Source organism: Sabethes cyaneus, chromosome 3, assembly GCF_943734655.1.
Source record: "Sabethes cyaneus chromosome 3, idSabCyanKW18_F2, whole genome shotgun sequence".
Taxonomy (NCBI): domain Eukaryota; kingdom Metazoa; phylum Arthropoda; class Insecta; order Diptera; family Culicidae; genus Sabethes; species Sabethes cyaneus.
In genome coordinates, this window is record NC_071355.1 from 38,623,255 (window position 1) to 38,639,410 (window position 16,156).

Genomic DNA, 16,156 nt, shown 5'->3' on the forward strand with positions numbered 1-16,156 from the left:
TGTTCAGAAAAGTTAAGCGTATATCAGCTCTCATGCAACGCTCTAAAAAGTTAATTTTTGCCTTAACTTTTCTGAAAGTTTGAATTTATTGGTTGTCCAAGCGTTTCTTCACACACGTGTGTTTACCTTCTATCTTTATTTCTCATTCTTCGGCTTATTGTCACCTTTCCACAGTTTCATACAGAGTCGCATCATAACTGGGATTAAATGAAACTCTTGTATCGGACAGTTGCAACAATAGTTCAATACGGGCATATAGTTACTTCAGGATTTTTAAAAATATACTGGAAAAGCGCAAACTCAGATTGAATTTAAACTGCAAAAGAAGGAACAGCAAGGAACTAAAAATTAGCGCGAACGCTTATTTTTAATCAAAACGTAGACTACGAAAAAACAAAAGTAAACTAGTGTAACCGACTGTTTTAAACTTAGTGAAAGGTATTATTTTATAAAAAACTATGAAACTATAATTTCATAAAGATATTGCTACATATTTCTTTCCATTACAACTTCCAGGTACATAAAAATATGTATCCTATATCCCGGAATGCATTTTTAGCTTTTTTATTCATCATTTTCAATGACTTTTAGGACTACTCAGAAAAGTTAATAGTTCGGAAAAGTTAATCGACCGATTCCCCAATCGATTAACTTTTCCGAGAGTCTACTGTAATTATATTTTATATCAGCTATACCGATGTAGATAGTCATTATATAAATAAAATATCGAGGACAGCCAAATTTGCTGGTTCAAATATTGATTGAATCAATCTTTTTCCCTATAAAATTAACACATTGCTTAATTAATTCAAGAGTCAAAAATTCTCTGGTCACTGAAAATTTCGCTCTGAAAATAAAATACTTAGCAAGGTTGGCTAAAAACACCTTCTCCAAATGAATTATAGCGTTGTTTCGGGCATATATAATAGGCGAAACGCTCACTGTTTTTCCTGATATGCTTAGCTGTTATCTTTCTCAACACTTTGCGGCTTGGTAAGCAAAAAAATCAGCAATCGTTTGCATGCGAGGCTTCTGCTTTAAATGAATTCTAACCAGCATGTCGAAACAAACGATCACACGGCGGAGACGTCACGCAATTTTATACCATATTTTACTTTCAGGACATCAAGTTGGTTTAGTTTTAAGTGAATCGAATAATGTCTGACCCGTTGGGACGGGGAAACTTTGTCACGTTTGATTCACGTTTAAAACGGAATTGAACGAACGTTCCATTCCTGAAAAAATACTGACTTGAGTTGAGTTTCCTGCCAACCAACTGGTGCAAAGTACTTGTGTTAACCACTGCCAAATTACGGTGAACATTAATAAAGAAAAATTAAGAAAGTATTAAGACGAAAATAAGAATACTACCGCCCGACAGGACCGTAATCATCCAATTGAGTAAGCATCTTCGGATAAGATGTACAGAAATTCTTATAGGAAACCACAATAAATCATACATGCGTTCATTACTCCCGCTTCTGTTGGGCACAATCCAACGGGAACAAAAAGCAGATTCAAAACAGAGAAACAACAAAGTTTTGCCGTCTTGCTCTACCGAACGCGCACGAATCGTGCCGCACTCGTCGCATTACTGCATTTTTTGACACATCGCCATATTTGTGTAGACTTTCCAACAGCTCCACTTTTGTTCCATTGTATCGAACCAAGGAATCCACCAACACCAGCTAGCGTACTTGAGCGAATTATTGCCTTCGCAACGTCATAACAGCATTGAGCCGCCCCTGTGTTGGGGAGGAGGCCTGAAAAGTCAAAAACAACATCATCCATACACTGAGCTATCACAGCGACAGCAGCAGGCACCCATACAGACAGGAGTGGCCAACTCTAGACGAACATTTCAAATGGCAGTAGCAAGTGGTGAACACTTTGTTGCACTATTTCATCAACTTGGTTTATAGAATAGAGTTGAGAACAATTTTAAAAACTACGGCTGTTCCAGCTTAAAATCACATAAAATCGTCTTAATTCACTTCTAAAGAATAAGCGATTATCCTCAGAAAAGTCTATTTCACCCGCACGACCAGCCGTAAAGTTAGTCCTGCTGGTGCTGAGTATCATATCACACTCACACTCTAGCGACATTTTATCTAGCGGAGGAAATGCGAGCAACACAAAAATACAATCGATTTTCCTTGTCTCGCTGCCGTCCTGCTCGGTCGCCAGCGACGGATGATGATGACGACGGGCTTACGTACGGTACTACGGCGGAATCGGACAGAATGACGGGCAATGGAAAAACGGTGCCAGCAAGTAGCACGGAAAAAAGTCACCGATCAACGACCGTCGACAGTATCTACTTTTTTTTTGCAATAAGCGGCACACAATGGAAGAAACAGAATAATTGTTGGAACTACTTTAATTTCACCTTCCTAAAAATGTTTTCATAAATCGACTCCGCCGGAGTCATATCGGACTGGATTTCTGTTCTATTTACAGGCCGGACGATGACGGACGTACAGCCGACGAAAGTCGACAAGAAATGATGACGGTAAAGTACAGGTTCTCCTAAGTGAAGTATCCGAAACCAGAGAGCATGACCGTACGCGTGGCTCCTTTTCGATTAGAGAGACACAGACAATTCTCTACTAACCACCAATGGATTGATTTGATAGACTTTCTGCTTAGGTGTATGATTGCAGAAGTTAATTCCCGTAAAATATTCTGGCAATCAATGGGGGCAAAGGAAATAATTTTTCTTTTTGTTATAAATATTTCATCAACTTGTGATTGAAAATCAAGTTCTTGCAGTAAACCGCACACAGCGTCAGTTTTGGGTAATTTAAGACTGCACATTTTCGCATTGATTGGAACAAGACACACATAAACTTCGCTTCGGCTTAAGGAAAAAGCAAACGACAATTGACCTGTAGAAGAAAGAATAAAATTATAGTGGGTATCTCCACTTGTTTGAAGATACTGAAATATGAGCGTGAAATTTATGTATCTTCTCATCGCAAACACATATTCGCACAATGGAAACAAAATAACAAAATATGGAATCCAAGATATTTAATAAACTATCCTAGGAAACAAACTTGGCTATCTAGTAAACTTGTCAGATTAAATTTAAAACGCTTATTACTGTCTTACCACTTGATGGATTTTATCCATGCTCTTTTGGATAGATAGGTAACATCTTAATAAAGTTTAGCTAATCATACACCAAGCTCGTGTTTTTTGTCTTTCTTGACCTTTTAATGAGGTAAGGCAGATTTTCGAGAGCGAGACGCTCCACGACGGACCAAATGCTCACCTTGCGATAAATCCTCGATTTATTCCGGGAATTCAACTTGCAGACTCACCATTTGTTCATAGATTTCAAGTCGGCGTACGATTCAGTTAAACGAAACGAGCTGCGGTAGATTATGCTTGAATATAGTTTACAATAAAACTGACTAGGTCGATATGTGCTACCCTCGATGGTTGAAAATCAAGCGTCAGGATAGCGGGTGAGATATCGGACTTAGTTGTGACGTTAAATGGTTTAAAGCAAGGTGACGGATTATCGAATATGCTGATCAACATTGCATTGGACGGCGCTAGTCGGAGGGTAGGTGTACAGAGAAGCGGTACCATCATTACGAAGTCTCAGCTGCCTCTAGGTATCATCGGTGTAAACCGTAGAGTTGGGGAAGAGTGTACACGCATCGTAGGGAGCAAGCTGCGAGGATAGCGCTTATCATAAATTCTACCCAAACAAAGTATGTGGTTGCTGGCGGAAGGCGTGGTAGCCCGTCGGGTTGTGGAGATGCTTTTGTAGTGATCGACGAATTTGTTTACCTTGGTATGTTAGTGACATGTGACAACGATGTGAGTCGTGAAGTAAAAAGGCGGGTAGCAGCTGCCAACAGGGCCTTTTACGGATTACGTAGCCAGCTGAGATCCCGTAGCCTGCAACTCCGTACAAAACTCGCGCTCTATAATACGCTAATTCTCCCGGTGGTACTCTACGGCCACGAAGCGTGGACGTTGAAAGAGAACGACCAATAAGCTATTCGCGTTTTTGAGACTAAGATTCTGCGATCAATTCTTGGTGGCATATTAGAATTACACTCAAGTCGCTTTTTACGCGAAGGATATGTCCCGCTTAATCAAAACCGCGTAAATTCCGAAGTTCGCGTAAAAAAAACAGCGTAAATTCCAAAAATCGCGTAAAAAACCGCGCAAATTCCGAAATTCGCGTAAAAAAACCGCGTAAATTCCAAAATTCGCGTAAAAAACCAAAATTTCACGTAAAAGAACTTTGTGGATTTCAACACTCCGCGAAAAAATAGACGTTTTGAGCACATCCGCGTAAATTCCGAAAATCGCGTAAAAAACCCGTAAATTCCACAATTCGCGTAAAAAAACCGCGTAAATTCCAAAATTCGCGTAAAAACCGCGTAAATCCGAAATTCGCGTAAAAATAGTCGCATAAAAAGCGACAACGGCAATACGAGCACAGTCACAGAACAGCACAGTGACACAGTCGTACACGTCTGCAGTTCCCGGTCGGTCGTATTCAACAGTTGCTGAGGAAAGGCAAGTATGCTGAGCGTGTGTTGGAGCTGGAGCACTCGTTTCGCTGCCGTGATGGAATATCTGGCTGCCGAAGTTCTGGAATTGGTAGGAAATATGCTGCTCGCGACAACTAAACTACCAGAATTATCATCATTTGCAGCTGGCCATCCGCAACAACGAAGAGTTGTACAAATTGCTGTCCGGTGTCAGCACTGCTCAGAGAAGTGTTTATCCGAACATCCAACATCCAAGTTATTTTGTTGCTGCCCAAGAAGACGGAAAAGACGGCTAAAATTTCCAACATATCACGTCGACAAAATGTTCTTTTAAGGACGAAACATAATGTTCATGAAGATTTGAGAAATTTTCGCTCACTGATTTTAATTCTATTTAATTCGATTGATTCTAATTGTTCGCTTCTTATCAAATAATTTTAACCGATCACCTCACGCGCTTCTGTTCGCTTGTTGCTGCTGCTTGAGTTGGCCGTCTCGGAAGGTATCAAAGCAGCCAACAAATATACCAGCTCCAAGTAAATGTGTTCGGTCAAGCGTCAAAATGCATAAAACCATGGATTTAATAAAATGAAATAGTTTTAGTAACATCTTTTGCATCTTCATATAAGAATTTGTTCGTTCTTCAAAGAACGGTTTTCGGTAATTGATGAAACCTAGGAAACTTGGAACATAGGGCTTTTCACTCGGTTTTGTTTAGCAACACAAATTTATGCATCACCAATGCTACAGTAATAATACGTAGCGTAATTTTTCTTTGGCCGCAAAAGGCGAACGGCTCACTGGTAACTTTGCTCTTTTGTTCCGACTGAAATTGAAATGCTACATTTTATTTAACGTAGATGATAGAATGAAGGACCATGAAAAATAGGTGTGGCCGATTCTTGTCGCTTGCTCTGCTACATAACACGAGGTCCGGCGAACAGCATTATTCAAACGCTAGCTGAGCTACTGCCAACATCTTATTGTCTGGACGCGACAAAGGAAAAAGCACCAAGGGCAAACGAGTCACGCTCGACTCGTGCACGTCTGCAGTTCCCGGTCGGGTCGGTCGTGTTCATCGGCTGCTGAGGAAAGGAAAGTATGCTGAGCGTGTGTTGGAGCTGGAGCACTCGTTTCGCTGCCGTGATGGAATATCATCCTCCGTCACTTGCAGCTGGCCACTTGGAGTGGTATTTCATCGTGACTCAGGGAACAGCTTCATCGATCGCATAGCTGCTGAGACTTTCCGGTTGGTCCGTTGCAACAAGCCGTACCTGGTTTGCGGTTATCGGTATTCCAATTTACCGAACAGATAATTACGTTAAATGCGTTAGTGCAAGTTTATTGCAAGCTGGAGTTATGGTAATCAAACAATCGGTTCTTTTAAGGGCCACACAACGATTGAAGAGTTTGTTATCATAATAACACAGGCAACGAGGGAAAAGTTAAATTTTTCGCCATTGCGGATGACCAGCAAATGACGGAAATAAGTTTTCTGGTCATGGGCGACATTTTCTGCGACTTCCAAACCGTCTGCAGGTTGTAAATCCCTTGTTATCAGTGTTCTTTTGTAAGCCGCAGAAAAGTTGCGCAGAATTTTCAACTTTTTGAAAACTCGCGCGTACCGTCTACCGATTACTAGAGGAAAAGCACTATTTAACGTAGAAACAGATCATAAAAGTTTATTTACTGTTTGGTTTGTTAGATGTACAACCCTAGACACTCGTTGTGTTACACCTGAATAGGTTACAAACCATTGTAATGTATTTATTATATTCTTCTTCAATTAGCTACCTTTCAATAAACACGTGCTAAACTACGCTCTGCTATCAATTTTATTATGGTTTAGCGCGACTTGGTTTCGTTTATATAAAATAGTCAAATAGTTCAAGTCAAAGGACTGGCCACTTTGTCGGTGGATACGGAACTTACTCAGTCATTGAGGCTCAAGTACATGTTTTGACTTTCATCGTGCCTGTCTTTAAATTCTAGTGTAATTTCTAGTGTCACATAATACGTTTGGTTAATTTCGAATTGCGTCCATTTTCATATTCCGTATTTACTGAAAATTACTCTGGCCATATATTCGGAACTGATTAGCCGAATCCAACCATAATCAATAGCGACATATTGGACATTATTGCTTTTCATTTCGCGGTTGTAGACTGACTGGGGCCAAAATTAGGTGCCGGTCTTACCCCCACACGCGCGTTTTAGTTCTAACAAACACGCCGGCATGAGTATCTCCTACGGACTCTCGCTCTTATTTTTTCATGCACTGCGACAAGTTTTTGCGAGTGTGTATTTAGCTATCGGCCACAGTCGCCGCTCTCGCTCGTCATTGCTATCCAAGCAGCTGACACCGATCACTCGCGAGGGCTCGCAGTCTTATCCGCGTGTGTAAGTGAGGGCGTAAGGTGAACAAAAAAGAAAAAACCTGATTTAATCCACCTAGTGGTGAAAGGAACCTTTTTTATATGGTCTTACTTGCTATTTGAGATAGAAATCGACACGTTTGGTTTACATGAAATTTTTGGAAATTTAATAAGGTTACAAAATTTGAACTATGCATAATTTTCTGTAACGCCATTCTATTTGATTCACAACAATAAAGTTTTCTTGAATAAATTTCATCAATTTTTTTCACGCTGTTGTATTTTGTACAACATGTGTAGGTTTTTGAATGCCATATTGTTATATAGTTACAAATTGTATATTACGTATATACTAACGTATATTCTTCAATCACCTTGTTATGAGCAAAATGTCAGAATTATTCAATGCATTAATACTTTAAATTGTTAGGAAAATAGATTAGCATATATCATGTTTAAAATGTATCCGTCTGTTGATAGTCGAATAATTCGGGGTCAAAATCAGCGTATTTTTTATAATCAAAGTTCTACAGTTCCTAAACAAGCAAACTTAGAGGTATACTATGTTCAGCAAAGTTGTGTATTTTCATTATTTATACATCTTTGTAATACATGAAAAAGTTATACAACAATTACAAAAACAGCTGAAATAGAAAAACTGATTTTATAAATTTATATACAATAAATAAGATCTCTTCGTTGAAGAGATAGAAGGTTGCTGTCTTCAGCGAAATTTCTTGTAATAATATGCTCTAAAACTTTGCAGAACACATCAATGTGTTATATTGAAACTGAAGGAAAATAATTTTTTAATTTCAGTTTTAGGGGGATTAATCAAAATTCAGATTCTACCAGACGATAGAGCTTTCAATTTTAAGAAACTCTTCCAAAGATTTGATACACTTAAAACCAAGTTTTCCTAGTCAAAACTCTAGTGCGCACATTTTCTATGGTTTTGGGCTATTGTGCGCGCGAGTAACTGTGTTATAAAAGTTGGCGCGAGTGTTCGAGGGTTAGACTTGACCGGTAAAACCAATTCTTATGAAATTTTGCATATATATTCGTAATGTGAAAACCTCTCGTTTGATATTAAAATAATTGAAATTAGGTTATTTGTCTTGGTTATAATTATAAATTATTGTTAATTTTAGTGTGGTGCATTCAATTACTCATAACTTTCAAATTAAACATCCAATCAAAAAACCATTCAATAGTGATCTATCCGGCTATATTACCTGCCAAATGAAACTAATAGCGCGTAAATCGGTTTGGCCATCTCTGAGAAACAGGCGATCATTTGAACCTTGTCAAAACTGGTTTTTTAAGGCTAACTTTTAAACCACTTGTTTGTTTTTAATAAAAATTGGCGTGAAGTTTAGCAACAGTAAAAGCTTTTATTTGGTACTAAGGTCGATGAAATCGGTTATGTGGTTCCGGAGAAAATCGTGTCACGTAATTTTCACATGTTTGCTTATAACTTTTAAACTAAAGTCGGACCACGAAACAATTTAATAGTGATATACTAGGTAATAATACCTTTCGAATAAAAGTTATAGCAGACGAATCGGTTCAGCCATCTCCGAGAAATAGGCGATTGAAAATTGAAGCGCACACACATACAGACACACACAGACATACACACACACACACACACACACACACACACACACACACACACACACACACACACACACACACACACACACACACACACACACACACACACACACACACACACACACACACACATTGCTCATTCGACGAACCTGATCGATTGGTATGTGTGACACGGCCCTCCGGGCCTCGGATCAACTTCGCGTTTTTCGACCAATTCCTAAACCTTTGTTATATTGTATAACAAAGGTAAAAAGGCAAAATTAGTATCAATGTATCCTAGTATTCCGCTAGCCCACACGGGCTGTTGACTTCCCACAAGTTAGTGAGGCTTTGTAAGCGGGCTGTGTGCAGAAAGACACTTCGAGGCTGTGCGCTCGCTAGTTAATAGGTAGCAGGATGTATGCACGCAGCATCGGTGGTTGCTTATCGTACGCTTGCGGAAGTTGCGTGTAAAATACTCGCACGCCGCCGCCGAACAAAAATGATTCCTTAGAGGTTTAGAGGCGAATTCACGAAAGTATAAAACCTCTCAAATAAAATAACAAAAATGATTCCTGCGCCGCCGCCGCCGATAATCTGACCGGCGCACACCTCTAGTAGATAGCAACCTGATGGACAAGGCAGAAGATTTTCAGGACCATGCCAAAGCAAATCCCTAAGAACCATACGGGTAAACCTTCTCTGGAGCGTTCGATTATCCAGGTGAGCTACTGGGGATGCCAAATTACGTTTGAGTTTTCAAGTACTGCAGGACGGACTTTTTTTTATAGGAGCCTGCACCACTGCGACCTTTAAAAAAAGTCTGTCCTGTACTTGAAAACTCAACCAATCGATCGGAACATCTTCTAAGAATTGGCTCAAATGAAGAACGCTACTATGTATTTCGTAAGTGTACACTATTAAAAACTGAAAATCATGAAGCATTGTCCAACTAGAAATCCTGGCATTCTGATTGGTCGAAGAAAAGACGTCATCATGGTTAGCATGTGTTTTTTGTTGAAAAGAGACAGAAACTCCTCGTCCCAATAGGTCGAAGATTCTTTACGGCGCTTAAACCTGTACCAATTTGATATCTGTGCTTGGGAAGTACCTCAGAGTGCAAAACCACCCCTATTCTTCAACCGATGTTATCGTTTCCGCATTAACCTTAATCCAATGTGATGTCCTGAAGGTAAACAATTTTCTTAAAGTTTAAAACCACCCCTTTTCTTCAACCGCCTTTAACATCTAGGATTGAGATTAGTCCAAATTGATGTCCTGAAGGTGAAACGTCATCGAAAAGTGAGCGGTCATCCTTTCCTTTTGCCAGATTGTATCCATATAGGTACTGCAAGAATTTGTTCGAAACTGTTGTCTTGCATTTGTGCATGTAACGTAAGATAGAATTCTCAAAGCAAGGAAAATCAACGACTCTTTTATCCGGGAATAGTTTAGAACGTTTCATTTGATGCTTTACATCAGTTAGTTGCTAGCAATTCTTTACATATTTTGCATAGTCAAGCATTACATTAAGATTAATTCCTTTCAAAAATGATGGACAAGACAAGGTAGGAGGGACCCGCATTGATGCTAATGTTTATTTGACTGTCAACTCAGTATAAGGCAGTAAGGTACGAAGCATTTTGCAAACAACTTTAACTTATTGAGTAGCTTTCAATCATGGGAATGAATAAAACGGACATGCGAAAATTTGGATTTCTTAACCTGCAGCACAACCAAACCATTTTAACATAACAATTTTTTGATATCATCAAATCAAATACATAAATACATAGCTGTTTAACTAAATAGTGTTTGATGTTGAAGTAAGATTTGAGGCGCTATTAACATTCATTCGAAAATAATTGAATATTCTCAACCTGCAGTCTCAACACACCCTATATATGCTGCATGTAGCATATAGCATGAAGAATCGTATTATTACATGCATGGATATATGCTACTATCGCCACAAAGAGACTTACGTAGTCCTGCGTCACCTATATGCGGTCGTGTCTTGTACATAACCTCTGATTTTTTTTTTTCAAAATTTGACCACTGTGGGCTGAGACGGTACTGTCAAATGAATCAAAATCGAGTCAAAGTGATTGAACCATTCTTGTCTCACCTTGTCTGCCGGACGAATTTAAATTACAACAAATCGAAGTTTCATTTAAAGCGGCCTTAACTCATTATGCTTACTATGCTATCGAATTGACTGGACTGTCATTCCATTTTGGAGCAGCGAAGTAGTGAGATTTTCATTATCTATTTCATTAATTGGTCGTCTGCATGTTGATCAAGCAACTTTCGGCAGCGATGAAGTCAATTAGCAGAGTCTGCTCAAAACACAAATATTCAAACAACCCCGTCTATTTATTTATTTATGGTTCGTAAAATTCAAAATGGGAAGTCCTCGTATTTGTGTCTCGTATCCTTCCTCTGTGTCTGAGACAAGAAACGACAACCGTCGAAAAATAACAAAATAAAACGTTTTTCTGCAACACGTTCAAACTTTGGAGTGCACTGTATGGAATCCATACAGTGCCTGTAGCCAATACGCCAGCCAGTGACACTGATTGGATCATCCATATTTTTCAAACAAACTCCAAAAGCCAAGGATTTCTTTATTGGAATAAAAATTTACTCTCTTTTCTTCTCCTTCAACCACGTTGTCGAAGCGAAATTAAAAATGTTCAATGGTTCATTCTGAAAATGCAGCAACATTTTGCGATTAAGCGTGGGATGTATTGCTAGATAAATTGAATGCGTATAGACTGACGGAACGAAAATCACGTAGACATCTCTAATTCATTTGTCATAAACCGCAGAGCATCGGCTGTTACTGCATTTGGTGTTGACTCATTCTAGTATAGGTTATTGTATAGCCAGTATTATAGAGGTATTGGAATGGATTTTTGCTGCCCTGCATTGGCAGCGATACGGTCAATAAAGTGTACATATTGGATAAGTCTCAGAACATACATCATTCTTTTCCGATTTTATTTTCCTAGTATAAATATTGAAACGTAATTTAATACAGCTATGGATTTTAATTACAAAAATTTTACTGTAATGCATACTCCAGTTTTTCTCTGACTAACTCTAGCAAGTGATGTCAAAAATACCCCAAATAAGTATAGAACTTATTAAATCACGACCGTGATTGGACAAAGGACTAAGGAATAGTAAAACCTCCGAAATGCTGCTTTTGATTAAATTTTCAATTACAATTCCGAACAGTTTCTTGCCATCGACATCGTGCAATATTGCTTTTTTCGTTGCCATCATTCGGTAGCCCCCCCATCCGTCCGTCCGTCCGTACGTAAGATACCGGCGAACGAAAAGGGGCGTTTTTTCTTTCTTTCTCTCGGTATATCGGCTGAATTGTGCCAATGACATTCGCAGCGAGCGAGTAAACAGAGCAAAGTTCCACAAATGATTGACTCACCTTGCTACTGTCCTGCGGAGTTTGCTGCGATGTGGCTGCAGCAGCCGCGGTTCCTGCTGCCGTTGAGGAACCACCGGAACCGCCCGAAACGGAAACGGCCGTCACCGCTGCTGCTGCTGCCGCCGCAGATGTGGTGGTAGTTGTCGGTACAGTCGAATGTTTTACACCGGACGAATTTTGCGATGCACTGCTGCTGCTACTGGTACTAGCAGCAGCTGGAGCTGCTTCGGACGATCCGATACCGGCCGTCGTTGCAGTACTGGGAATTTCCGTTCCAGCTTTATCGGGGGCTTTCGGTTGACCCCCGAGCTCCGGAGACGGAGCCATCTTGGCGAACGTGAGGCGAAGAAAAATTATATCCGGACAAGCGGAGCTTCTTTCTTGCACTTGCTATTACCACTCTTCCTTTCGGTTTTACTATTCGTTTTCTTCGTTACTGAAAGACGATTACGGCGAGGTTATTGGATGATGTTCGCACAGCACTCCGAAAGGGGGCTGTCAAAATTTCCCACTAACACACACCTGTGCTTTCACATTGGAATCCCAAAATCAAGAGAAAGACAAAAACGAAAGAAAATGGGCCACTTTTTTCTCCTGGCAGCACCAGGGGCCGACTACTTTTCCGTTGCTGCAGGGTGTGAATGTCCTCCCTCGATGACTATTCCAGGAATAGTTCCGGGGAGAGCTTCTTTCAAACACTTTTGTTGAGAATTTGTCGTGGGCTCTTCCAACGCAACACCAGAAAGCAGAACGAGAACTTCCTAATCTAAAAAACTACTGATCCACCTCAAAGGCAAACCCGAACCGATTTCCTCTGCTGCTGGCAGATCTTCATGTCTGTGAAAATGTTTCGCGCACTGCACTCAGCACAGACACTTCCGCTTTTCCGTAGCTCACATTTTCTCTCGGTTCTTGATTCTTCTTCTTCAATAGTAATTTCCGCAAAATTCGAAAAATAGATGAAAAAGTGCTTCACTGGAACGACGACGACGATGATGAGCGATCGCGACGAATTTTGCTGCTGCGATGAGTGTGTAGAAAAAAGAAAATGTCACCGCTCGTTCGCACGCACACACGTTCGCAATCGGACGACTTTGAAGTTTTTACTCACGCACACTGCTGCAGGGCGTTGGAAAAGACACCGCACGCATACGAACTCACCCGTTGTGCGATGTTCGCACTTTTTTCGACCGACACGGTCGCGATTTCTGCCACTACCGTACGTTTGTGTTGGAAAATCAGTGGAGAATATGGGGGTCTCAGAAAAATTTGCTTTTCTCTACACTACACTCTGTCCCCCTCGGACGTTCTTCTTTTTTATTCACTTCTTGCGCTACTGCAGCGCTACCAGGGCTTCTTTTTCTTACTTCTGCATCCACTGCGGGCTCAAGCAAGTTCTTCTTATGCGAGTCAGACGACGGAACATTCTGACAAATTTCGCCATGAAGGTTTTTTTTACTGTTATACTCACTAAATTCCAGCCATGCAAGCACGGTTCTTTGCAACGAAGCAGTCAGTGAACGAAAAATTTACTTTCAATGGTGTCTTGCTATCACACGCACGAAATCCAAAATGTCTTTTCTTGCTCCACCGAAATCGCGAAAAGCACACACTTGCTTTTCTTTGCACTGATGATGGCTCGCTTTTCACGAATGGATGGCGATTGGCGACTATGAAGGCGACGAGACTCGTTCGCATAGAGGCAAAGGCAGTACTCAACCAACACATTCATGCAACAGCAAGAAAAGTCCGAAACGTAGACCAAGTGCGTTGGTTGTGGACGAGATGCACGGGCGGGTGGGGTAGCTTTGTTGCAAGAAAAAGATGAAAAGAGAAGAGAGGCACATCATAAAGCAAGGCAGGCAAAGCAAATCGAAACTACGCCGAGCGCTATCAAGCCAGCAGTCGGGCACGTCGGGCAGCAGAAAAGGCGTGAGCCGGTGAGTGTGGAGAGTTCCGAAATTCAACGTAACAAGAAATAGGGTAAGGCATCGCAGTCGGTCGTTCGGTGCATCTGAAGATCATTTTTTCTCTTTGCCAATGCCCATCATGCATGTGCATTAGAAACCCAATACGACATAATTTTTTTGCAGAGGCTTTGCCTAATTTGCAATCGCCTCTGTACGATACAAATCATATTCACATAGACAACGCAATCACAAGTAGTAAATACAAATACATTTTAAATAGCACAAGATATACTAAAATATTGCATGAAATTGTATAAAGAACGCTGGTATAATGATATATTTTCTGTAAAAATTGACAAAAATATTAAAAAAAAAAACTGTTTGAATAAAATATTTACGACATTGGTTTTTTTTATCGCATTTTAAATTTTTTGACTTAGGACTACGTCTTTCTGGAAGATAGCTGGTATAGGGTGTCATTCCAAAAAATCTTTCTCGAAAAGTGGTCAGCTTTTGAAATTAGCTTAGTGGTTTCTCGAACGATTTTTAATATTCTTACACCAATCGATTGGAAAATCTTCTAAGAATTGGCCCAAATGAAGAAAAGTATGGATTCCTGATGTTGAACTATTGGAAAATTGATAATAATGAACCTATGTTTTGTCAGAATTTTCGATTCGTGATTGGTTGGAAGATTCTTTACGATGATCTAAACCCATACCAATTTGATATCTGTGCTTGTGAAATAAGCCAAAACAAGTGACAAAGTTTCCTCATTTCAACAAGAGTTCTTAACACCGCGATTAAACCTAGACCCTTTTTGATGTCCTTGCTTGGGAAGTACGCCAGAAAGAGTGACAAAGCCCCCTCGTGCCAAAAGATTTCTTACGAACGCGATTAAAACTAGTCCAATTTGATGTCTATGTTAGGGAAGTGTGCTAGAACAAATGACACAAGTTTGTTGTCCCAACAGATCGCAAATTCTTCACTGCGAGACGATTAAACCTAGGCGAATTTTGATATCTGTGTTGGAAAAAATGTGCTACAGCTGTAGTGCTCGGTTATATGACTCTGTATGAATACGCATGCTTACCGTTTCATTAGAAGTGTAGTGAAAAGATGTGCTATTGATAAAATAGGATTGAATTGGTAAAATCCCTTCAACGTGGGGAACCATGGGTAATAAAAACGGTCTTTAACTTCTGTAAGGTAGCAGGAAAGCAATAGTTTGTGTTCTTGATTTTGTTAACGGGAAATTAGCAGTCATTAACTTTTAGTCGGAGAGCCCAATTTCGGAAGCAGTTTTTGGGCCCAAACGCGGGATTCTGTTTGAAAAAATATAAATACTGCTTTCTTCTTGTCAATCTGAACACAGCGAATATATTTTTATGAACAGAATTTTTGTTTCAAACAAAAAAAAACTGCTTTTGATATTGGCAGAATCGATGACTGCTAATTTCACCTTAAATTGTTTCCAAATGCACATAGAAAGAAATCTTTTGGGGATTGAACGTATGAAATGTTACTACTTTGGTAAATGTTAGATACAACGCATGTAGCATGTATATATGTTGCATATGGCATGTATACATGAAGAATCGAATGATTACAAGTATGGATACATGCTACTATCACTACAACGAGACTTACGTAGTCTTGCGTCACCTATCCAGCTTTTTACAAGCCATAATGGCGGAAGTGTTCGTAATATTTAAACAGCATTTTTGACATTTCCCCAATATATCGCACGTTTTCTTTCCGCGCGTTCACGTTAAAACTAAAGGAATGTACGGAAAGAAAACGTGTGATGTATTAGAGAAATGTCAAAAATGCTCCTCAAATATTACGAACACGTCCGCCATTATGGCTCGTAAAAAGCTGGATATTAGAAATGAAAACTTTTTAATTCCTAAACACAAAGTACAAAAATTATCCAGCTTTTTACGAGCCATGATGGCGGACGTGTTCGTAATATTTGAACAGCATATTTGACATTTCCCTAATAGATCGCACGTTCTTTCCGCGCGTTTACGCTAAAATTAAAGGAATGCACGGAAAGAAAACGTTCGATGTATTAGGGAAATGTCAAAAATGCTGTTCAAATATTACGAACACGTCCGCCATTATGGCTCGTAAAAAGCTGGATAAGTCTTCTTCAAACGTGTGCCAACGAAACAAAAAAAAATTTCCTAATACGTTACACGTTATGTCCGAAGGCACTTGTTACTTAACTTTCACGTGCCTCTGATTTCTCTTCACAGGATGTTAGTATCCAGCTTTTTACGAGCCATAATGGCGGACGGC

At 39.8% G+C, this 16,156-nt stretch overlaps 1 protein-coding gene across 2 annotated transcripts in view; it reads right to left on the bottom strand.

Annotated features, from left to right (window-relative positions):
* Positions 1–16,156, bottom strand: part of LOC128744262 (mucin-19) — a 74,164-nt gene that overhangs the window by 46,565 nt on the left and 11,443 nt on the right. Inside the window, exon 1 of one of the 2 annotated variants that reach the window (XM_053841118.1) lies at positions 11,943–13,706. The exons of the other annotated variant lie outside the window; for it this stretch is intronic. Within the exon in view, the coding sequence (XP_053697093.1) occupies positions 11,943–12,269 (327 nt within the window). The 5' untranslated portion in view covers positions 12,270–13,706. Of the gene's footprint in view, positions 1–11,942; positions 13,707–16,156 lie in introns of those variants that run through there. 2 annotated transcript variants of the gene reach the window in all.